Here is a 25,000-nt window from a genome sequence, read left to right as displayed (position 1 = left end):
ACTCAGGAAATATAAATGGTTAAATCAAAACAGTGCACAAAATTAATAAAATGCAATTGTCTACTGGTCCATCTGAAATAAAGCTTCACAATTTTTAAATTACATAAGCTGTCAGAAAAAGGAGTTAGTCCTCAAAACTAAAAATAAAGAAGTGTCTTATAAAAATAATTCACTGATCTCACTTCAGTTTGTAAATGTACATGTTGGGATAGGTAGGGAACCAGTGAAAGGTTTACTGGGCTGTAGAATTTGCCATAAATGGAAACTTGAGCACTTTGCTCTGGAGAAAGGTCACTGGACCAGAGACATCAATTCCGCTTTTTCTTCACTGATGCTGCCAGAGCTGCTGAGTTTCTCCAGCATTTTCTGTTCTTGTACAAATTGAACAAGCCTGTCGAACAGGGGTCAGTTGGTAGAAACTTGTCAAACTCATCGCTTTGATCTGCGATGCAGCTTAGTTTGTGGGTGGGTATGTTTTTGCGCAAAACAAATTAAAAACCAATGACAAAGACTGTGAAGGCCAGCTTTATGCTTGAATCATCAAGCGCTGGTTGTAGGAGTAAATTGGCTCCTGTACCTACCTCATTCCAACAGGGACCACACCTCAAAAGTACTTTGTTACAGTAAAGCACTTTGGGGCTCAGTTGCCGAGGTTGTGAAAGGTGACACAGAAATGCAAATTCTTTCTCTTTTTCAAAACTTAAGAAATTATGGAAGTGCTGGCTGACATTTCAGGACAATGAGTAGAATCAGTAACAGTACCTTGCTATGTATCGCTTCCCCATATATCTGAATTGATGAAGACACACTCTGTGGACAGAAATGTAACATTCAGCGCAGTAATACGTTTCTTCCACAGCATAGAGACAGACCACCCAACCAAACAGGTTTATGCTTCAATAATTAAATAAAACTCAAGATAGCAATTGTCACCACTAATAATAAACTATAATTCACCACTAGCAACAATTAAACAATTTCAATCTATTAAAAGATAGAGAGAAAACCATTTTCCTGTAGCAGAAGGACTAGTAACCAGAACATACAGATTTACGGTGATCACCAAAAGAACTGGAGTTGACACAGTGAGTTGTTCTCCTCAGGGATATGCTGTGTGAAAGGCTGGTGGAAGCTGATTCAATAGTAACCTTCAAAAGGCTAACCGATAAATCAGAGAGTGGCTACATCACTGAGGAGGAAACCCTTTGGCCCAATGAGACCTGCCAATTCTCTTAAAAAGCAACTGAGGTGGTTGCCATGTCCCCATAGCCTTGTAGATTATTTCATTTTAGATAACTATCCAACTCCCTGTAAAAACCACAACTAAATACCCCCACCATAGTGTCATCAGCTTGGTAAAAAAACATTTTCGTCACTTCACCTTTTACCAGTTGGTTTACTTCCTTTGGTTCTTGACCCTTTATAGAATCCCTACTGCGTGGAAGCAGGCCATTCAGTCCACAACAACTCTCTGAAAAAGCATCCCACCTAGACCCACCCCATCCCTGTAACGCTGCATTTCCCATGGCTAACCCACCTAGCCTGCACATCCCTGAACATGATGGGCAATTTAGCATGGCCAAGCCACCTAACCTGCACATCTTTGGACTGTGGGAGGAAACCGGAGCATTCGGTGGAAACTCACGCAGACACAGGGAGAATGTGCAAACTCCACACAGACAGTCACCCAAGTCTGGAATCGAACCCAGAACACTGGTGCTAGGAGGCAGCAGTGCTAACCACTGAGCCACCGTGCAACCCCATAACATGACCTGGGTGTCTAGATTAATAGTCTAGCGAGAATACCACAACACCATCGCCTTCATTCATCAGTGGCCATGGATGAATTCGAACCCATATCCTCAGGATATTCTCCTGGAGTAACTTATTACTGACCCAGGCACACAACCACTGCACCATCCCCCTGGGTGCCCTTGTGTCAATGGGAACAGTTTCTCCTTCTCTATATTTGCCAGACCTCTTCCCAAGCACCCCCCCCCCACCTGATATTGATACCTCTTCCCAAGTTTCCCTATCCCGAGTGCAAAAAAAAAAGCTTCTTCCATCTATTCACTGAATACTTGAAAACACAAAAATTGCAGTTGGGAATGGCACATGCAAAAATATCAGCTCAGACACACTCACTCTAGGATTGTAAAGAAGTCCATCAATTCAGCGGTAGAAGCCTTGTTCCAATAAGTAATCAATGCATCTACAAAATAAACAACAAAGTTTGCGTTATTCTGTCAAATATAATCAATAAAACAGTACTCTTGTGTAAAGTCATCTGATTTGACATCTGGTATTCCCAGTGTTTACTGTTTTCCAATTGTGCTCATATTAACTTATGGCTGAAATGATTTCTCATGTACACATCTACCAGTGACTAATGAAGTGACAACAAAGTGCATCCATTGAGACGTCTCTATCCCATTTGCACCTACAATGGGATGATCAGGAACAGGCCAAATCCAATCAATTCTCCACTGGGCCCTGTATCTAAGGAAGGATGTGCTATCCTAGGATGGGGTCGACAGGACGTTTACGAGAATGATTCCGGGGATGAAGGGCTCATCATGTGAGGAGTGGTTGAGGACTCTGGGTCTGTATTTGATGGAGTTTAGAAAGATGGGGGTGCATCTCATTGAATTTTTACAGAATACAGACAGGCCTCGATACAGTGGATGTGGAAAAGATGTTGATACTAGTAGGAGACACTAGGATCCAAGGGCACAGCTTCAGAGAGAAGGGATAATCATTTACAACTGAGATGAGCAGCAAATTTACAGCCTGAGGGTGGTGAATCCGTGGAACTCGTTGCCACAGAAGGCTATGGAGGCCAAGTCATTGAGTGTATTTAAGATAGAGATAGATAGGTTCTTGATTAGTAAGGGAATCAAAAGTTACAGAGAATTGGCAGGAGGATGAGGTTCAGAAACATATCGGCCATGATTGAATGGTGGAGCAGACTTAATGCGCTAAATGGCCTAATCATGATCCTGTGTCTTATTTAAAGATCCAACCTCTGCTTGGTTCTGCATCAAATCACCAGACAAAGATTCAGGAAACCCCTAATGACACTTTCCACCTCTTCGACCTTATCACATTTTAACAAGGAAAACCAGATTTCCTCCTGGAGCATTAGAACTTTTCATTTATCTTCTCACAAGACCAAATATACTGAAGAATCATTATATTAAATTTAGGTTCGCACTTGATTTTAAACACACTTACCCAGCTTTGCATTCCAATGAATCTATTATCCCAGAAATTCCAAACTATCCAGGTCAAGCAGCCCACTTGATCAACACCCCCACTATCAATACTTAACCATATTAAAATAGCTCAACTGGATCACCCCTGAATCTTTTACATTCGAGGAATACAATACCTCTTTTACGCAACCTGTCTACATAATTTAAGTCCTTTAAGACCTGGGATCATTCTTATGAATCTGCATTGTGCCCCCTAAATAAATTTCTTCCTGAGATAGTGCCCAGAAATAATCATGGCTGCTCAGTCTCCCAAAGCAATTAGAAAGTCACACAACTGAATGAGAGAGTCATGAGTCATCAGCTCTAAAACTTACTGTACTTTCATGCTCATTAAAACAATTAGTTAGAAAGGTCTAAACCTCTGGTTGATCTTAGCTCTAATTACCCTAATAAGTAACAAGAAAAACTTAGCACAGGCCAAATTCTAAAGTCAATCTGTAGATCACCAATATTGGAAATCTGTGAGGGACATTAACTCCTGAACGTTAAGCGATGAAAAAGTTTAAGCTTATGCATATAGAGATAGTAATCTTATAAGTTGATCGTTGTGATTTGAAACATATAAGGTCCTGAGGCAATGCAACTTGGTGATTGGTGTGAAGGTGTTTCCTCTTCCGGGAGAGAACAGAACTGGAGGATACAATGTGAAATAAGAGATCAACTATTTGAGTTGGAGATGATGAGAAATTCTTTCCCTCAGAGGGTCATTGAGTCTGTGGCATTCTCCTCACCAGACGGTGGTTGAGACAGGGTCATTGGAAGGATCACGACAGATGTAGATCAATTCTTAACAAACAAGGATATCGGGGGGGGACAGGCAGGAAATTAGGTCGCAATCAGAACAGTGATGATTACTATTCTGAATGTTCATATCAAAGCCCGGGAGTAGGGGTATTCATAATGATTTGTCTAAGGAAACAGCAGCAATGCATTTCAATTACCTACCTAACACCACCAGTATGAACAGGCCATTCAGCCCAGGTGATCTATGCTGGTTTTCATGCTTCACAACAGCAGTCCCCTCAATGCTACTTCACCTCATCCTATCAGCATAGCCTTCTATTTCCTTCTCCCTCATGTGTTTATTGGTTCTATCCATTCACTAGTTGTGGCATCACTGACTGGGTGAACATTTACAACCCATTCCTCGAGAAGTGGTGGTGTGCTAACTTTTTTTAGGGCAATTAGGAATGGATAATAAGAGACAGTATGTCCACGGGATAAAAAGGCATCTGGCTTTGCATTAAATCAGAAGTCACATGGCATCAAGTTATAGACCAACAGGTTTATCTGAAATCACAAGTTTTCAGAGCGCTGCTCCTTCACCAAGTGAAGTGAAGGGAAGCACATAGGTAATGTGCCTGTGTGCTTCCCTCCACTTCACCTAACGAAGGAGCAACGCTCCGAAAGCTTGTGATTTCAAATAAACCTGTTGGACTATAACCTGGCGTCCTGTGACTTCTGACTTTGTCCACTCCAGTCCAACACCAGCACCTCCACATCATGGTTCCCATTAAGTGTTGTTTGCCTCAGCTATTTCATATTGTTGTGAATTCCACATTCTCACCACTCTCTGGACGAAGAAGTTTCTCCTCAATTCGCAGCTGGAGATAGCAGTCACTGTCTTATCTTTACGGCCTGCAGTTTTGAACTCCCGCACGTGTAAAAATATTCCCTACGTTGATCTTACTGAAAACTTTTGTATTTCTAAAGACCTTGGTATTGTCACTGCCAACTTTCTCTTTTCCAGACAACAGAGTCACAGCCTTTTGGATCGCTCCCAAATTATTGTAAACTGTCAACTCTTAAAAACAAACAAATGTATATTCCCAATTTTCCAATGGAAAAATTGCATTTGGGAACTGAAGAGGAACAGACTTGGTATTACAGAGCAATGACCTTTCATCAGTTTCAGGGAAACATCTTGCATCAGTAACATTAGCTTCTCTCCAGCATTTTCAGCTCTTATTTCTGGAATCGAGTGTGTGCAGCACTTTGCTTTTGAGTTTAGGAACTGATTTTAATTTGCTCATCAAATTCAGGCTTTGTCTCCACGTTATTACAATAAAGACGTTAATGGACCTACCATCAGACATGCTTTTTAGCACATGTAGGAAACACATGAGGAGACTGCGTATTTCTGTCTGTTCCAGTTTGTCACATCGTATCAGAGAGCCCCCGACACAGCTATGATTCTGAGAGAGACATACACCATTAGCATTGGATCTAAACTGGAAAACACCAATAAAGAAAACAAAAACAATTTAAATAAAAAGTTCACTGCTTTCTTTGAAAGGGAACAAAACATGATTTAAACAACAGGGAACCCTTCTACAAGGGCAGCGAAGGGTTTATAGTATTGCAAACATGATTTTTTTTTGGGAAGGTTTAAACAATGATCAAAAAGCAATTTCCTTCTTTACACAGCTTCACAAGAACTGCCAAACAATGCGAGTCTACACAGCACTTCAAACAGCAGCGTTCAGTTACGTGATAACTGAAAAGGAGAAACAAAGTCCCTGGCAAGGGAATAAATGTTTCTGAAATCTGTTGAAAATCCATTTTCCATCAGAAAGTTTCACTGAATTGCACTGCATCCCCGTTCTTTCCCCATAGCCCTGCAAAAATTTCCTTTTCAAGCGTATGACTAACCACCTCGAAAAGTGCTCTGAATTTGTGGGTTAAAGCTTTCGGGCTCATTTTTATACCAATAACCTTCAACTCCCCAAATTCACGTTGTCAAGACAAAGGTCCATGTGTAAAAGGTTTCCATCAGTGAAATTTCACCAGAAGGCCAAGTGAATAAGGAAAATCTTTCCAGATGCTCCAACTGCAGTTAGTTAGTGATCTTATGTCTGTTTCTGCATTCAAACTAAGTACAGGTTCTGAGAAAGCTCCCTGGGAATATTGACAGTGGGTTCTATTTCATCTTTGATGTGAGCAGTGAGAAAAGCTAGAACTTATCGGATGGTTTCACTCCCACATAATCATCACTCACACACAAACTGCAGTTATCACAGTAAACAAAACAATCTTAAGGACACACTGACATTAATAGCAACTCCAGTTAAATGAAGTCATCACACTGTGTAAAGGCACTCCACAGGTCTAAGGTTAATACTTTGTGGCTTCTAATTTCCCCATTCTGCATAATTAAAACCAGAAAGTCAACAAAAATGCAAGGAAAGTGTTTGACCGCTCCCCCCACCGCACCCCTCCCTCCCCCCCGCAACTCCCCCACCCCCGCAACCCCCTCAAACCAATTCAAGCATTACACAGACCCACCCAGAGTAACATTCCAAGAATGGGGCTGGGTTTCACACACAGGGACAGGGGGCTGAGGGTGGGGCAGGTATAAAGGTAGGTCACCCATCACTTCCATGAGCAGGAGGTTAAGTGGGCCTGAGTCCACAAATAGATCAGCCATGATCTTATTGAATGGCAGAGCAGGCTCAACAGGCCAAAAGGCCCGCTTATGCTCCTATTTGTCATGTTTTTATGCCCAATACAAGCTCACCCGCTGTACAATGTAAAATGGGCAGGCACCTCTATGTTTCGGTAAGGAAGTGGCTAAATGAGGTTTGTTTGAAATAACATGCAACAACGTGGACATGTTGCTTTTATAGGCCGACATGAACACAGGCATAAAGTGGAAGGGGTCTGTACTGTTCACACTGGGGGCACTACCAACCCCTCTGATTCAGTCAAGGAGTCAACTCTGCATTTTCCACCCCACAGAGTCTGGGATCTCTCCCTATCAAAAGCACAGGATGGAGATTGTTGGGGCAACTATGATCTTCATTGGCTCTCTTCCTACAGTACTGTATCACCATAGTCTTACCAGGCCATAAGGCTGCTTGTTAGAGAGAGACAACTGGTGGTGATTTAACCTGGGCTGGGGGGGGGTCACCACACTCAGGCACAGGTACAAGTCAGTGATGGGATTTGAACCCATGCTGTTGACAGCATACTGCCTCACAAAGTAACCATTTAGCGAAGTGAGGTAAACTGACCCCTTGCAGTACTGGCAGCACACACTACTGAGTTTTGGAGGTGTCGATGAATCAGATTGGCCAGCGGCTCCCAATGATAGGAAGCCCTCCCCCAGGGAGGGGCAAAGACACCCCCACCTCTCCCAAACCTGCCGCCAATTATAGCCACGGGGCGTGCTCACAAGGAAAAGAAACAGCTGCCAGCCACTTTCTCCTCCGGGGACAGGGACTCTAATAGGGATAAAATCCAGCCACTGCCTTCAGAAAATAAACCTGAAATTAGGAACCTGGAACAGTGTAAATGTGCAAATAAATACAGGGATTCTCATCATTTCTGAAACTATGTCATGGAATGTGATCTTTGTTTATTGCCCATTCGTAATTTTCCCAAGAAACATGAGCATCTTAAACCGCTGCTGGCCATGTGCTGCAGGTAAACACACAATGCTGCTAGGCAGGGAATTCCAGGATTTTGACCCAGTGACACCAAAGGAACGGTGATGTATTTCCAAGTTGAGTGGCTTGGAGGGGAATGTGCAGGTGGTGGGATATTCCAATGTGTCTGCTGCCCTTGTCCTTGTTCCTATGGTCAGGAAAATGTTAGCAAAGGAGCCCTCATGAAATAATGTGGTGTAACTTTGTATGTGGTACTTACACTTGCATTCACTGTGTGCCACTGGGGGCAGGAGTGAATTATTAAACTGGCGGATGGGCTGATAATCCAAACGGGCTGCAAGTGGGTAGTATTCCATCACACTCCTGCCTCATGCCTTGTAGATGCTGGAGAGGCTTTGGCAAGGCAGGAAGCGGATTACACAACATGGAATTTGCAGCCTCTGACCTGGAGACTGTTACTGGAGTTGCTACTAATGGTCCAGTCTACTCACATATTCACACAGGAATTCAGGTACACAAGCAAGAGGCAAATACTTCAAGAGACAAAGCAGCATGCAAGATTTTCTCTGGCAGGACCGGGATAGTTAAAATGGAAAAATCCATAGTAACACAGTTCCGTCGTGTTGATTTTGAACTTTCCTCAGCTTCTTTGTTAGTCAGCAATGCAAAAGCAGAGTGTCTCCTAATGAGCTTTTCCCTCTGTTAGCAGAAAGGAGGCAAGGTCACATTGAGACTCTCAAACAGTGTTTCCACAAGACAATCACAGATGGCCCAGAATTTGCTGAAAAGGTAAACTCCACCAGCCTTCTGACAAGGAAGACAGTAGTGTTGCTGGACTAGTGATCCAGAAGCCCAGGGTAATGTTTTGGGGCATAGAACATAGAACAGCACAGCACAGGGGCAGGCTCCTTGGCTCACTATGTCTGTGCTGACCATGTTGCCATGCCAGACTAATCCCTTCAGCCGATATCCCTCTATCTCCCCTGCCTGTTCACATGCCTGTCCAAATGCCTCGATCAGAGGGGAAGCTTCATGGTAACCACAACCAGTACAGGAATTGAAACCCACACAGTTAGTGTCATTCTGCATCAGAGATCAGCCATCCAGTTAACTGTGCTGGCCAACTCCCTAATCATGGGATATGGGTTCAAATCCCACCAAAGAAGCTGATGAAATTTGAACTCAATAAAAATCCTGAATTTAGAAACAAATGCTAGACTACATAATCACTTTGTAAAAATCCGTCTGGATCACTAGCATCCTTTCGGGAAGGAAATCTGCCATCTTCACCTGCCTGGCTTACATGTGACTCCAGACCCACAGCAACGTGTTTGACTCTTTCTGGCCTAGCCATGAATGAATAAAACTAACAGTAAATCCCCTAGCAACCTGTGGCAGTGAAGAGATTTCCCTGAGAATTATGGAACATCTCAAGTTACTGGATGATGCTCTCCGCTCCACAGTTAGCCTCACAAAAAAACTGCTGCTCGTCCTCAATCTCTTCGTAGGTCGAGTAATTGCTGTATTTACAAAATAATTACCTATTAAACTCACCACAGGAAGTTAAAGGTGGTGACATATTTTGTTAATCTACCTGTTCAGTGATGTTACACACCTCTGGGACAGGTGCAGACTTGAACCTAGGTCTCCCAGTCCAGAGGTAAGGACACTACCACTGCACCACAAGAGGACCCTAAAGGTGGTACTTAACAGTGTGAGGACTCTTTTACAAATAGATAATTATTAATAACTGCCAAAGTAGTAATTAAAAAGTGCAGAGGCAAATTTATTCAGGTTGAAAATTAACAGGTACCAAAAACTAAACAGAAATTATTTTCTTTCCTCTTTTTTTCTCTTTTAATCCAGTCTTCCTTCCCTTCACATATACATTAATGATTTGGACGAAGGAATTGAATGTCGAATCTCCAAATTTGCAGATGACATTGAGCTGAATGTGCTGTGAGGAGGATGCTAAGAGACTGCAGGGTGATTGGATAGACTGGCTGAGGGGGCAAATACTTGGCAAATGCAGTATAATGTGGGTAAATGTCAGGTTATCCACTTTGGTCACAGAAACAGGAAGGTAGATCATTATCTGAATGGTGGCAGTTTAGGAAAAGGTGAGGTGCAACGAGACCTGGGTGTCATGGTGGAACAGTCGCTGAAGGTTGGCATGCAGGTGCAGCAGGCAGTGAGGAAAGCTAATGGCATGCTGGCGTTCATGGCGACAGGGTTTGAGTATCAGAGTAAGGATGTCTTGCTGTAGTTGTACAGGGCCTTGGTGAGGCCACACCTTGAGTTTTGTGTGCAGTTTTGGTCTCCTAGTCTGAGGAAGGACAGTCTTACTGTTGAGGGAGTCCAGCGAAGGTTCACCAGACTGATTCCCAGGATGGCAGGATTGACATATGAGGATAGACTGGATTGACTGGGCTTGTACTCACTGGAGTTTAGAAGAATGAGGGGGGATCTCACAGAAACATATAAAATCCTGATGGGTCTGGGCAGGCTAGATGTGGGAAGGATGTTCCCGATGCTGGGGAAGTCCAGAACGAGGGGTCACAGTCTAAGAATAAGGGGTAGGCCATTCAGGACTGAAATGAGGAAGGATTCCTTCACTCAGAGAGTTGTGAACCTGTGGAATTCTCTCCCACAGGAAGCTGTTAGGGCCAGTTCATGAGATACATTCAAGAGGGAGCTGGATGTGGCTCTTGCGGCTAAAGGGATCAAGGGGTGTGGGAGAAAGTGGGAATGGGATACTGAGATTGCGGGATCAGCCATGATCATATTGAATGGTGGTACAGGCTCAAAGGGCCGAATGGCCTACTCTTGCACCTATTTTCTATGTTTCGCTTTGGGTCAGATTGAATCTAATACATCTGATTTCCTTCCCTGTTTTTCATGTTTTTTTTTCACAATAGAAAAATACTGGTTAAGGAAACAAACTGTTGGTTCTGTTGTTCACGCAGGTCCCAGATGCTCCATTGCCCTCACTGTGCTGCTGTCAGCGCACCCTCCCACCCAGGGAGAAACTATTTGAGTTGAAGGGGTGGGGTATAAAGCCCAAGGAATGAAGAACGTCAAGAGTTGATCCATTCCAGCAAATTCCAGCCCAACCATGTAAATAATACAACAGACAAGTTACTTAATATTGAAGCATCTCGGTAACAGTTAACTTGTTCTGCAACACAAAACTTTTGAGGTGAAATTCTACCTTATCGAGGGAGTTACGCTTTTCAGTGTTGCGTTCTGGTAGACTCGTGGCTGAGTCAGTGCTGATCAAAGAGCCTCTGGAGTCCGCATGCTTCACTACACTGATAGTCGGAGTGGACGATCCATGAGGAGAAGCTGTCAGTAGATCAACATGGGGAAGAAAAGCAAAGTCTTTTCATTCCTGAGGTAATGGACATTTAAAAAACTTGAACAATACCTGACAACATGACTAAATTTCAAAGTCCCAACATCCCATGTGGAGATGTTTTTGATGAATGGCACATAACAGGATTGCAAACCCTTCAGGAACTTGATGATTGATTTCTGGCAGATGACTGGCTAGGAATCACCCTGAAGGAAAATGATAGCGACATCTTTTCAAAAATACAGCAGCTCCAACAATGCAGAACTCAATCATTACTGCACCAGGAACATCCCAACCAATCGCAGTGCACATTTCTAGGGTATAGCCAGGGCTACAAGGAGATACTGGCTTTCCTTGGAACTGAGAAGGCTGAGTTTACAAAATTGTGAGGGGTAGGTATACAGTATACAGGAGGAACTTGTTTCCCTTGGCAAAGAGTTCAAAACCCAGGGGTCACAGTTTCAAGCTAAGTGGCAGAAGGATTAGAGGGGCCGTGAGGAACAATGTTTTTATGCAGAGGGTGGTGAGTGCCTGGAATTCACTGTCTGATTTGGTGGTGGAGGCAGAGACTCTAAACTCTTTTAACAAGTACCTGGATCTGCACCTTAAGTGCTGTCAGCTACAGGGCTACGGGCCACACGCAGGAAGATGGGATTATAAAGGGCAGCTGGGTGTTTTGGGTCAGCATGGACAAGACTGGCCAAATGGCTCCATTCTGTGCTGCCTCATTTCTATGGTTCTAACACTGTGAAGTGGGACCCAACCCAACAGCTTCTGACTCAGAGTTGCTGTACCTTCCAACTGAGCTGCAGAGCTAGCACCGGGAGCGTTAAGAAGTGTCCCATTTACATGTACACAGCATGAAGTTTATTCTACTTCACGGGCCTCCCTGCTGTGTATTTACTCCTTGTACATGCAGTTCCAAGCAGGTACAGTTTTGGTAAGAGAGATAACAAGGTGTAGAGCTGGATGAACACAGCAGGCCAAGCAGCATCAGAGGAGCAGGAAGGCTGCTTCTTCAGAAATCTGAAGATCTGAATGAAATCTGATCACCTTGCTATCTCAGATTCTCCAGCATCTGCAGTTCCTACTATCTCTGAAACAGTTTTGGTAAGACTGAGTTAAAAGCAAAAGCCACAGCACGATCTTGCAGGAAAAGTGTAAATTTATGGAGATGCACTTGCAGCCAATTTGGAATCCCAGAAGGGAAGTCGGGGTCAGCTGGGAAAAGGCCTGGTTTGCCACATATGGGCTAAACTGGTTCCAAGTGGGACTTCCACCCCCTCAGTAGCAGAAATCCCATCTTCTGGAAATGCCAAACCAATCCGACTGCCTGACAACCCCAAAAAGCGCCACAGTTTGGTAGTGGGCACTGACGGAACTGCAGCCAATCTCAAGAAGTCTGTTTGGCCCCGGACTCAGCTAAATAAGGGGCAGTGGGCAGGGGGGAGGGTTTAGCGACCTGAGGGAAGGGGGCAGAGTTGGGCTGCAGGTCTACGCAGCAAGGAAGTGAGGGGATCACTGCATTATGCGGTTGTTGCCCCTGATGCGCACAGGCAACTTTGGAAATTAGTAACCCCTTCCTTCCTGCTCTTTTTAAAACTTGTAAGGAATAAAAATGCCAAATTAAAGCAAAATATTGTGGATGCTGGAAATCTGAAATAAAAACAAAGTAGCTGAGAAACTCAACAGGTCTGGCAGCATCCGGAGAGAGAGACAGAATTAACATTTGGAGTCCAGGACGACTCTTCTTCGGAACAGAAAGAGCCGCAAAATGGTGCCTTTCATGTTGCTGACAGAGAGGGAGGAGGAGGGAGTGGAACAGATGGTGATGATGCCCAAACGACAAAGGCAGTGCTATTGATGGCAAAGGAGAGATTGACATGTAAAATGGGCGTAAATGATAAGTTCGCAGAAGGAGACAATGGGGCTGCTCTGCTGAGAGCAAAGTCAACACGACACAGCCAGGTAGAGGTGGTGATCAAAATGGAGGACAGAGGTCACTTTCTGAAGTTGTTGAGCTCTGAAAGCTGTAAAGTGTTGAAGTGGAACATGAGGTGCTGTTCCCCCAGAACTCATTGAGAAAAGCAAAGGAAAACCCACTGTCCAATCCAGCCCTTCACACCGTGTGTGAGAAGGGTAATATCAGGGGCATTTCAGCTTTTATCAAACTCAGCTGACTCATAATTATTTACTTACATATGGTAGATGGGCTGCCTAATTCAGCACCAGCCCACCCTCCAAAGTAATTGTGGGTATTGGTGAGAAGGTAGTGGGTTCTGCACCCACCCTATTTTAAATGGTTCCTGGCAAAATACTCAGTAGTGGAAGCATACTACATCCAGCTTTAAGAAGGTGGCATGGTGGCATTGCCATGGGACTAGTATTTTAGAGGCCCAGATTAATGCTCTGACAGAATGGATTCAAGTCCCAGCAGTAAATGTAATTAACAAAACAAAATAAATCAGAAATTAAAAGATATTCTTGGTAACTGTTACCATGAGACTACTGATTGTTGCAAAAACCTGTCTGGTGAACTAATGTTCTTCAGGGAAGGAAATCTATCATCATCTCTTTGCCTGGCCAGCATGTAACTCCAGACCCACAAACTGACTCTTAGCTCCCCTCTGAAATGTACAGGAAGGGCCATTAGGGATAGGTAACAGATGCTGGAGATACCCATAACCCCAGGAACAAATATCATGAATGAAACGAAAGAGTTACTCACCTGTGCCCGATATAACACCAAACACTTCCTTGTGGACACTGTTATCTAGCGTGTTTCCTGGTCTCTGTGGAGTCAGCATGGTACTTCCTGCTTGTAAACTGAATGAAGACTCCTCTTTTCCACTCTACATCAAAATACAAAACTATTTATTTATCAACAATCCAACTATGCTTTTGTTCACCTGTCCTAATATTTCCTAGTAGGATTGATTTTATGTCACGCGTACCGAAATACAGTGAAAAGCTTTGTTTATGAGCGGTATTGGCAGATCACAGCAAGCAAAGGATGTACACATCAAAAAGACTTAGAGGCATATAGGTTACATTGCAGGTTACATTATTTGAGGCTACAGTCCATTCAACAGTCTGATAATGGCAGGAAAGAAGCTGTTCCTGAACCTGCTGGTGTGTGTGTTCAGGCTTCTGTATCTTCTGCCTGATGGAAGAGCTTGTAGGAGGTCATTACCAGGGTGCGATGGGTCTTCGATGATGTTGGCCCCCTTTCTGCGGCAGCGAGCCATGTAAATGGATGGAAGGTTGGCTTCCATGATGGTCTGGGCTGTGCACACCACCTTCTGTAGTTTCTTATGGTCCTGGGCAGAGCAGTTGCCATAGCAGGCCATTATACACCCAGACAGTGTGCTTTCAATGGTGCATCTGTAGAAGTTGGTGAGAGACCTTATGGACATGCCAAATTTCCTGAGCTGCCTGAGGAAGAAGAGGCATTGTTATGCCTTCTCGACTGTTGCATTTATGTGAGAAGTCCAGGACAGGTTGTTGGCTATCATCACTCCGAGGAACTTGATGCTCTTCACTCTCTCAACCTCAGTTCTGTTGAAGTAGATAGGGGGCGTGTTCTCCTCCTTTCTTTCTCAATTCGATGATCAGTTCTTTAGTTTTGCCAATGTTGAGACAGATTGTTTTCACTGCACCATGACACCAAGCCCTCTATCTCCTTTCTGTATTTTGACTCGTCGTTGTTAGATATCCATCCCACCAGGATGGTGTCATCAGCAAACTTGTAGATGGTGCTCGTTCAGATAATGGCTTGGGGTCAAATGTTGTTTGAAATCACTCCTTAGGAAACATCCCGAGATGTTTCAGTGTCAAAGGTGTTACATAACCGCTAAATTAAAAAAAGACCAAAGAACTGCCGATGCTGGAATTCAGAAACAATAACAGAAATCAGTCTGCTGTTACACATTACTCATTGTTAGCCATTAACAGACCCCGTTAGCAGCCATTCATTCCCCTAGGCTGACCGTTATTCACTCGTTTGTTTGTCCAGCTGTTCTTCTCTCTCTTTGGGCTCTATCTCCACCTATCGTTTATTCCTTACACCCTCCCTCCATCCAATATTCTGCATAAAGATACAACATATTCCTAGTTACCATCAGTTCTGAAGATGCTACCACACCTGTTGAGATTTTCCAGCAATTTCTGTTTTTCTTTGTGAGATAATCACCAAATGCTGTTTAATCACTAAAGTCATCCAACTCATTTCACACTTTCTCCTTTGCTCCATCCTCTCCCTTCCCCAATTCTAATCTATTCAGCCTCTATACTGGCTTAAAATCCATTAAATTTCTCAGTTGTTCCAGATCTGATAAAAGATCTTTGAGCTGAAATGTTCACAACACCACTTCCCTTTCTGCATATCTTGCCTGCCCTGCTGAGAGTTTCCAAAATTTTCTGTTTATATTTTGTAATTTTTAGTAAATCCTCCATTAACTAGGACACGGAAAATTAAAACAGCCCCTCTCTGATGGATCTACACTGTAATCCCTCAAAGGCCCACATATCTTCCTGAAGGTGACAGCTCAATTACTCCAAATGAAATCTACAAACCATGTAACTTACACCTTGGTCAAACAGATGCCACCAGGCTCGCTGAGCTTATCTAGTGATTTCTGTTTTTGTCTCTAACTTACACCTTGTTGGGTTCCAACACCCCTGACATTAACGTCACCAACCTTCCTCATTTTTTATTGTACCTCTCCATTGTTTTCCAGTAATTTGTGCAAATTGGGTGTTTAAATCTTTCTGTACTTCCACAGTACCTCGCTTCCTACCGCGGTAAAAGGACTCTTGACTTATCTTCACTGCATTCAAACTTGAACAAGCTCACAGTGCCCCGCAGTAAACTACATTGGTCACAGTTCTGCCCACTCAATTAACATACATCAATTTCACTCAATGTTTGGAAAATGTTCAGATGGGAAGAAATGCAACCAACGCAGCAGCTGCAGAAAACTAGTTCATAATCTCCAGCCTCGAGACTGCAACGTGGAGGCACAAAAAGAGCCAGAGTGATGAGGAACAGTGCAGACTGAAACCATTCGCCTGGTTCCAAGCACAAGCCGTTTGGACAATGTTACTCACATTGCTGGACTGGTTGATGGGAAATGGAGAGCAATCCTTCACATTGATCCGCTGTACATTTTCAAGCAGAAGGCCAAAGAGAGGTAAGTACAAAGTGGCGATTCTGGCCTGCTGACTCTGGAAGAGGGGAAACAGCTTCATGATAAGAAATCTATTCTGGAAGCTAAGAAATACTGCTTGCATACTGAACCACCTGTTAAGCACTATAATGAAACAGTGAAAAGAAAGACTTGCATATCCACAGCTCTATTTACAACCTCAGGATGTCTCAAAGGAGACTGCAATGAATGAAGTAACTTTCATAGTGTAGTCACTGTTGTGGTGTAGGATACGAAGCAACAAACTTGCACTCAGCGAACTCCCACAAATAGAACCCCTACAGTGTGGAAAGAGGCCATTTGGCCCATCCACACTGACCATCCAAACAGCATCCCACCCTATCCCTGTATTTCCCCCATGGCTAACCCAATTAGTCTGCACATTCCTGCTCACTATGGGCAATTTAGCATGGCCAATCCACCTAACCTTCACATCTTTGGACTGTGAGAGGAAACAAGAGCAAACTCACACAGACACAGGGAGAATGTGCAAACTCCGCACAGGCAATCACTTGAGGCTGGAATTGAACCTGGGACCCTGGCGCTGTGAGGCAGCAGTGCTAACCCTTGTACCAGGGTGCTACCCAATTAGTGATGCAATGATCACTATAACTGAAGCCCCCTCATCCTTATTCCATTCTGATAAATCACCACTGTGCCCCTCTCTCGGGATGTGACATCATTCCTGAAGTGGGAACACATCTAATTTATGAGAATTTAATGTGAAGCTGTTCACTCGCTGTTAATTTAAAATAACATTTTCAGGTATTACAACAGGCTCCCTGTATGTAAGCAGACGCAGTAACCTCAGTCAGTTTGGATGTGTTTGCTGGCTGAATTCCTGCCCCAGATTGAGATGTTTTGGATACAGAATACCACAAGGCGACATCTCCCATGCAGTACAGGGCAAGGACAACATTCCAAACATGACACTAAACTGACATCCTGTCTACTTCCCTTGGTTGAGCTCCCTCTGCTCCAGGGTTATCTGAAGGTCCAGGTGATCCACAGTGAGCTGCCTCCTCCAATAAGAACTAGGAGTCCACTGTTATTCTTTTAAATAGTATGTGAGATCTGTTACATACACCTGACGGAGCAGATATTGCAGTGTCTCAATTGAAAAACAGCACCTCTGACAGTGCAGCAAGCCTTCTGAGCTGTGCTGCCCACGTCAGCCTAAATTTCTTGTTCAATTCTCTACGTTGGGACTTGGACCCACAGCCTTCTGACTCAGTGGTAAGAGCTTTACCTGCTAATCCATTGCTTAGGCACAGAGCAAGCAGTGCACCCTGGGGTGGGATATTACCTCAGGGTTCAAAGTCAAAATGTGAAGGGGTTCGAAATTTCACCACTGCACAAAACAGGGGCAGAAAGACACTCTCCATCAGGATTAAACAATGGACGCTGGCAATCTGAAATCAAAACAAACATTTCTGGAGAGACTCTGGCAGCATCTATGGACAGAAAGCAAAGTTAAAGTTTCAGGTCCAGTGACCATACTGCACAACAGAAGGATCACTGCACCCGAAACGTTAACTCTGCTCCCTCTCCAGTCTTGATAAGGAACACAATTCAAAACACTAAAGTTCTGAGATTCATAGAGTGATAGAGACGTACAGCACGGAAACAGACCTTTGGGTCCAACTCGTCTCTGCTGCCCAGATATCCTAAATAAATCTAGTCGCATTTGCCAGCATTTAGCCCATATCCCTCTAAACCATTTCTATTCATGTACCTGTCCAGATGCCTTTTAAATGTTGTAATTGTACCAGCCTCCACCACTTCCTCTGGCAGCTCATTCCATACATGCACCACCCTCTGCGTGAAAAAATGTCCCTTACGTCCCTTTTAAATGTATCCCCTCTCACCTTAAACCTATCCACCCTAGTTTTGGACTCTGTTACCCTGGGGGAAAGACCTTGGCTATTCACCCTATCCATGCCCCTCATGATTTTACAAACATGTGTAAGGTCACCCCTCAGCCTCCGACGGTCCAGGGAAAATAGCCCCAGCCTATTCAACCTCTCCCTACAGCTCAAACCCTCCAACCCTGGTAACATCCTTGTAAATCTCTTCTGAACCCTTTCAAGTGTCACAACATCCTTCCTATAGCAGGGAGACCAGAACTGAATGCAGTACTCAAAAAGTGGCCTAAACAATGTCCTGTGCAACCACAATGTGACCTCCCAACTCCCACCACCCAACTGCCCACAAGCTTTTTTTAATAAACTAGAAATCTCTGCTGTAACGGTCGACAGAAGTAGATTTAATAGTTAACTTTGAAAGGGAAGCAAATAGTGGTTGCACTGGTAAAGCTTCCAGCTACATAGAAAAAGTGGAGGGGATGGGAATAATAGGACAGGTCTTTCAAACAGTTGGCACAAGCATGATAAGCAGAATTGCTACCTTCTGTACTGCATGTGGTGGGGAGGGATTGACAGTCTAAGCGCCCAGAGATTTTCACCTTTCACAAATTCTGAAGTTGACTTGTGGCAATGACATTTGAAACCGCTGCAATATTTCATCCTTCCACCAGGTGGTGATGCCGAGCTACTGAATGGATGCTGTAAATCAGAAACAAGAGATGTTGCAGGACAAGGTCAGCAGGTCTGGCAGTATCTGAGAGAGAGAAATCAAAGTTAACGTTAACTCTGATTTTCTATTCACAGATGCTGGCAGACCTGCTGAGCTTTTCCAGCAACTTCTGTTTTTGTTGCTATAGAAACTACACATGGACAAACCTAATGAAACTCGTTTCTGGAAAATGAAGGACTGGACAACTGCGATCTTTCAGCTTAAAACCTTTTACAAATAAGATTCTGAAAAACAAGGCAGTCTTTCCTGTTTCCACTGAGTTGGGGGAAGGGAAGCTCAGACTATTGTGGAATCAAATAGTATAGAAGGAGACCATTTGGCCCATCATACCTGTGCTGTACCTGATTTTTGAAAGAGGTTAACAAATAGTCCCAACTCATCTGTTTTCTCCCCCATTACCTTGTAAACCAAAATATCTTGAAGTATTTGACCAAGTTCCTTTTGGAAGTTACCATAGCATCTGTTCTCACCATTCTCATTACCCAAGCCTCTGTTTGCCAATTATCTTAAATCCATGGGTTTGAGTTACCAACTATCCTACCAACAGAAATAGTTTCTCCACATTTATTCTATCGAAACCCTTTAACTATTTTGAATGGCTTAATTAAATCTGGTCTTAAGCTTCTCTCCTGTAAGAACAATAATTCTCGCCTCTCCAAATAACTGAAGCCCCTTCCATCCCAATAAATCTCCACTGCCCCCTCTCCAGGGATGTGACGTCATTCCTCAGGTGAGTGAACAGCTAATTTATAAAGGTTTAACATGATGCTGTTTACTCGGTGTTAATTTAATACGACATTTTCAGGTATTACAACAGGCTCCCTGTAGGTAACCTTAGTCAGTTTGGATGTATTTGTTCATCGAACCCCTGCTCCAGATCGAGAGGTTTCAGGTACAGAGTACCTCAGGACAACATCTTCCATGCAGTACAGGGCAAGGACAACATTCCAAACACGACACTAAATTGAGATCCCGTCTACTTCCCTTGGTTGAGCTCCCTCTGCTCCAGGGTTATCTGAAGGTCAATGTGATCCACAGTGAGCTGCCTCCTCCGTGTCTCCTAGTCACATGCTGTTACCTCACCTTCCACACCCTTCCCGCAATAGTCTGAGCTTTCCTTCCCCCAACTCAGTGGAAACAGGAAAGACTGCTTTGGTTTTTCAGAATCTTATTTGTAAAAGGTTTTAAGCTGAAAGATCGCAGTTGTCCAGTCCTTCATAAGGACTCACCCTACCCAGTCCCCAGTATTTAACTCAAGTTCCTTGTCATTCTACAATTCACACCTCACCCCAATCTTTCTCCAAATGTGCCCCAATTGTTAAATGTCAGAGGTTAAAGGTTGATTAGGAAGAGTCTACGTGTAAATATTCTTGTAAATCTTGTAAATACACTGGTTACATGTTCCCTGTGTATATTCATTGGGGGTCGCTAGCTCAGTTGGCTGGATGCCTGGTTTGTGATGCACAGACACTGACAGTGTGGGTTCAATTCTTGTATCAGCTGAGGTCACTACAGAGGTCCCACCTTCTCAATGTCAACCCTCTGCTGAGACGTGGTGATCCTCAAATTAAACCACGACTAGTTGACCTTCTCTAATGAGACAGTAGCCCTATGATCCTCCGAGATTGTGGTGACTTTAGTCTTCAATATACAATACGTACCCTGTCAAGTGCCTGGCCAATTATCCCTTAATTAGCACATAATCCCCTGTTCCTAGCTCCATTTAGTCACAAGGATTCCTCCCAGATCCTCAATAGGTGATAACACCATCTCCATCATTCTATGAATGCCCCCCTCTTTCAATTCTCCTTTAAAATTCCCAAACATTTTACTCTTACTAGTCAAATAACAGATTCCTCAGAAGATCACTCTCAGCACAACCACAGTCCTCAAAACAAACCCCGTCAACTCAAATGCGATCTCTGATCATCGCTCTTCCTTTAACCTCCTATCAGCCAGAGACTCCGCTATCTCCTCTGAGTCTGAGACCATGAGTCATGGCCCAGTCCAGACCGTTGATGGGGAAACTCTAGGCTGATGCTGCCAGTGCAGTAGTGACACAGTGCTGCACTCTCAGAGGTGCGCGTTCTTTCAGAGAAGACATTAAATTGAGTCCCCGTCTGCCATCTCAACTGGATGTAAAAGATCCAATTAGACTATTACAAAGACAGGCAGGGGGTGGCTCCTCCATGCCCAGTGGTATTATCTCTGGAATGTTAATCTAGAGACCCAGATAATGTTCTAGGGTCCAGGTTCAAATCCCGCCATGGCAGATGGTGGAATTCGAATTCAAGAAAAAAAAATCTGGAATTAAGAGTCTAACGATGACCATGAATCCATTGCCGATTGTTGGAAAAAACCCATCTGGTTCACTAGTGTCCTTGAGGGAAAGAAATCTGCCATCCTTACCTGGTCTGGCCTACATGTGACTCCAGACCCACAGCAGTCTGGTTGACTCTTAACTGCCCTCTAGGCAATTAAGGATGGGCAATAAATATTGGCCTAAGCCAGCAATACCCTCATCCAGCGAATGAATTTAAAATAAAAATTATTCCTCAATCAGCATCACCAAAAACGTTTATCTGGCCATTTTCACGTTACTGTTTGTGTGAGTTTGCTGTATACAAATTGGCTGGCATCTTCACATCAGCAATTATAACAGTGACTACCCTGCAAAAACATTTCTTTGGCTGTAAATTACTTTTCTGGCTGGGGAGAAAGATTGGTACAGGCCCTAAAGAAATGCAGGCTTTCTCGTTTTCTTCTAAAGCTCCCTCAACTTGCTCCCAAGCAAATATTTCCCAATATTCCAGAGTCCTTTAGTTCTGACTTTGGAATTGTACTGTGGGTAAAATCTCAGTGACTGCAGTCACATGACCCAGCCACAGAAACCATGCGACTAAGGGAATGCATCTCAATGTGGGCATGGAAATATTCTGCCCCACCGGACATTTTAAAGTTAATTTTTGACAACTTTTTATCAATTTCCGTTTCATGTGCAGCAACTTCAGCTTTTTCTTGATTTGTTTGTGGGAACTGGGCATCTCTGGCAAGGCCAGTTCTAACTGCACTGGAGAAGCCATATTGCTGATCGAGAATGGGTTCCAGAACTTTGACTCAGTGACAATGAAGGAACAGCTTCATATATTTCCAAGTCAGGAAGGAGGGAACTTGAAGGTGGGGTTTTTCCCAAACTCTTTACTTCTAGGTCGTAGTGGTCACAGGTTTGGAGAGAGGGAATATTGAAGGTGGTCAATGTGGTGTCAGTCAAATGGACTGCTTTGTCATGGATGGTGTCAAGCTTCTTGAGTCTTGTTAGAGCTGCACCCATCCAGGCAAATGGGGAGTATTCCATCATATTCCTGATTTATGCCTCGAGAATGGTGGAGAGGCTTTCACTGGGGAGTCAGGAGCTGAGTTACTTGCCGCAGAATTCCCAGGCTCCGACCTTCAGTATTTGTTTGGCACATAGACAGAAGTAGTTAAGGGGGTGTGAAATGTATTGGGGCTATTTGCAGTGTTGATATAGGGTTCCTACACCCTACAATTATTTAGGAAGCTCTCAGACTCTGGATGTAATCCCTTTGAGAGTTGAGAGAGTAGGGAGAAGCAACCTTTGTGTTCACTCGATGTTAACAGAAGATAAAAGGAGAGGAGATCTGGACAGCTGAAGAATCCAAGATGACTGAATTCTTGAATAGAGCTGGGTCAGGGAACAGGCTGTTTAAACAATTCAGCTGCTTAAGGCCCTAACATTGGGGATTCCCACCCTAAACATCAAAGGTAGGCTATACTTGCCACAGAGGGTATGTAATGATAGTTCACTAGACTGATCAGTGGGATGGTAGGATTGCCATAAGAGGAGAAGTTGAGGGGTATGGGCCTGTAGTCTTGTGGGTTTACAATAATGAGTGATTGAAGCAAACAAAATCTTCAGAGCTTGACAGGGCAGATATAGGAAAGAGATTTCCTCTGGCTGTGGGTGGGGTTGGAGGGTCTAGAATCAGTGGGCACTGTCTCAGAGTGTGGTGAATCTTTGGAATGCTCGAGCCCAGAGGGATGTGGTGGCTCATTCATTGAGTATGGTCAATACATAGATCATCGGGTTTCCAGATATTGGCTTTGAAGGAATTATGCAGGGAAATGGTAGCGTACTTCACTTGATGAAGCGGTCCTAAAGCTTGTGATTTCAAATAAACCCGTTGGACTATATCTCGGTGTTGTGTGATTTCTGACCTTGTCCACCCCAGTCCAACATCGGCACCTCCACATGGGAGGCTAGTATTGACTCAGAGCACTCTTGTTCAACTGGTCTCCATTTATAAGACAGCACACATTTTACCTAAAACTCTACAGGCATCCTTGCACTCCACCAGCGCGGATTTGTGTGACTCTGCATACCTTAGCTAAGTAGCGATCATCGAAGGTGTGTTTAATCATCAAGCTCTTCAGTACGCTGATTGCAATCTGACGTACATCTCTGTACTCCTGCAATGCACTGCCAACCTCCCTTAGTAACAACCCCACCAAGAAATGGTTCTTGCAGAAGTCATCCGTCAGTGTAAAATCCAGCTGCAAGTCTGAAGATTTAAAACAGTAAAGACAAACGATGATTGCAAAAATGTAGAGTCTTCAAAATCTGAACGCTCCACAGAAGTAGGACATTTAAATATAGTGCATAGTTTCGTTATATACTTACTGGAGACAGAAATTGCTCTGACCACTAACAGCTATAATTAAACATTCTGTATCCTTTCTTTCAAACTTAAGGAGGTTTTGTCACAAGAAACTGTGTTGTGCAATTCCATTTCTTTTAAAAAATGGGAAGTAACAACTATTTCTCCCCTTCATGAGCATTAGGTCAGCTGGTTCCAGAATATTTTCTACCAAAACCTTAGTTTCGGTTCAGTTTTTGCTCAGCTGAAATTGAACTTAATGAATGAGCCAGCCGCTTGCTGTCTCTTCCCACAGTCACACCCTCAAATCACTGTTAAACTACAAGCCAATCCAAGCTGGGAGACTCTGCCTTACCTGATGAATCAAACAGGAATAGAAACTGACCAACATTCAGATTTCAGCCTCCTCAGTGCAACTTCAAAGCTCTATAATTATCTACTACTGTCACAGTATCGTACTGTAGTGAAAGAGACCATTTGGCCCTCTGTGTGTTTGCTGGCTCCTTGAAAGAGTTCTCCTAATCAGTCCCTATTTTCTGCTCAATAAAAACCAAAAGAACTGCGGATGCTGTAAATCAGGAACAAAAACAAAGTTGCTGGAAAAGCTCAGCAGGATTGCAGCATCTGTGAAGCAAAAAACAGAGTTAACATTTCAGGTCCAGTTCTGAGGAAGGGTCACTGGACCCGAAACGTTAACTCTGTTTTTTTCCTTCACAGATGCTGCCAGACCTGCTGAGCTTTTCCAGCAACTCTGTTTTTGTTCCTATTTTCTGCTCTTTTGCCATAGATCTGCTACAGGATCATACAGTACAGAAAAGACCCTTTGGCCCATCGAGTCTGTATCGCCTGCTGAAATATTTATCTAAACTCTGTCCGAAAGTTCCTATTGAAATTGTTTGCACTGTCCTTTCAGCATCCCAGAACATAACAACGCACTGTGTAAGGGATGATTACAGCTGTGACTTCTGATCTACTGTCCTGGTCTCTCATGCTCATCTGTCCTACTTCATCCTTACAACATCTGCAGTAGCTCATCCACAACTGCTCACCCAATGGCAATGAGATGGACTCCTGCCTTCCACTTTACCCTCTAGGAGCGAACTCTGCACCTTTCCTGTTCTGATCAAACGCCAACGTTTCCTCATTTGGATGTCAGTTTTTAGCATTATTACAATTACAGGCCAATGCAAACACTAGGGCAGATGAGATGGCTACAATATTCATCAAGGGCCCTCTACAGGCTGAATGAGGAGAAACTGTTTCCAATGGCAGGCGAATACACCAAGTTATTGTAACTGGCCAAAGAACGGGAGGGGAGACGAGTTTACTTAGCACGTAATGCACTGCCCATAAAGTTGGCGGAATTGGATTCAACAGTAACTTTCAAAAAGGAATTGGATAAATACTTGAACAAAAATCTACAGGCAAAGAGCACGGGGAGTGGTACTAGATATTTAGATGTTTCAAATAGCCAACACAGACACAATGGGCAGAATAGCCTCTT

General features: G+C 43.7%; 1 protein-coding gene across 1 annotated transcript in view; it reads right to left on the bottom strand.

Moving 5' to 3' along the window:
• Positions 1-56: 56 nt before the first annotated feature.
• LOC109912814 (dedicator of cytokinesis protein 9-like) overlaps positions 57-25,000 on the bottom strand; it is a 274,157-nt gene continuing 249,213 nt past the window's right edge. Inside the window, exons 27-33 of the mRNA XM_048598409.1 lie at positions 23,222-23,400; positions 16,128-16,244; positions 13,747-13,870; positions 10,875-11,008; positions 5,362-5,470; positions 2,146-2,212; positions 57-810 (exon numbers count right to left, since the gene is read on the bottom strand). Coding sequence (XP_048454366.1) covers positions 750-810; positions 2,146-2,212; positions 5,362-5,470; positions 10,875-11,008; positions 13,747-13,870; positions 16,128-16,244; positions 23,222-23,400 — 791 coding nt within the window. The 3' untranslated portion in view covers positions 57-749. The remainder of the gene's footprint in view (positions 811-2,145; positions 2,213-5,361; positions 5,471-10,874; positions 11,009-13,746; positions 13,871-16,127; positions 16,245-23,221; positions 23,401-25,000) is intronic.

Source organism: Rhincodon typus, chromosome 6 (assembly GCF_021869965.1).
Source record: "Rhincodon typus isolate 14 chromosome 6, sRhiTyp1.1, whole genome shotgun sequence".
Classification (NCBI taxonomy): domain Eukaryota; kingdom Metazoa; phylum Chordata; class Chondrichthyes; order Orectolobiformes; family Rhincodontidae; genus Rhincodon; species Rhincodon typus.
Note: the sequence above shows the minus strand (reverse complement) of the source record. Positions and strands in the feature narration are given on the sequence as shown.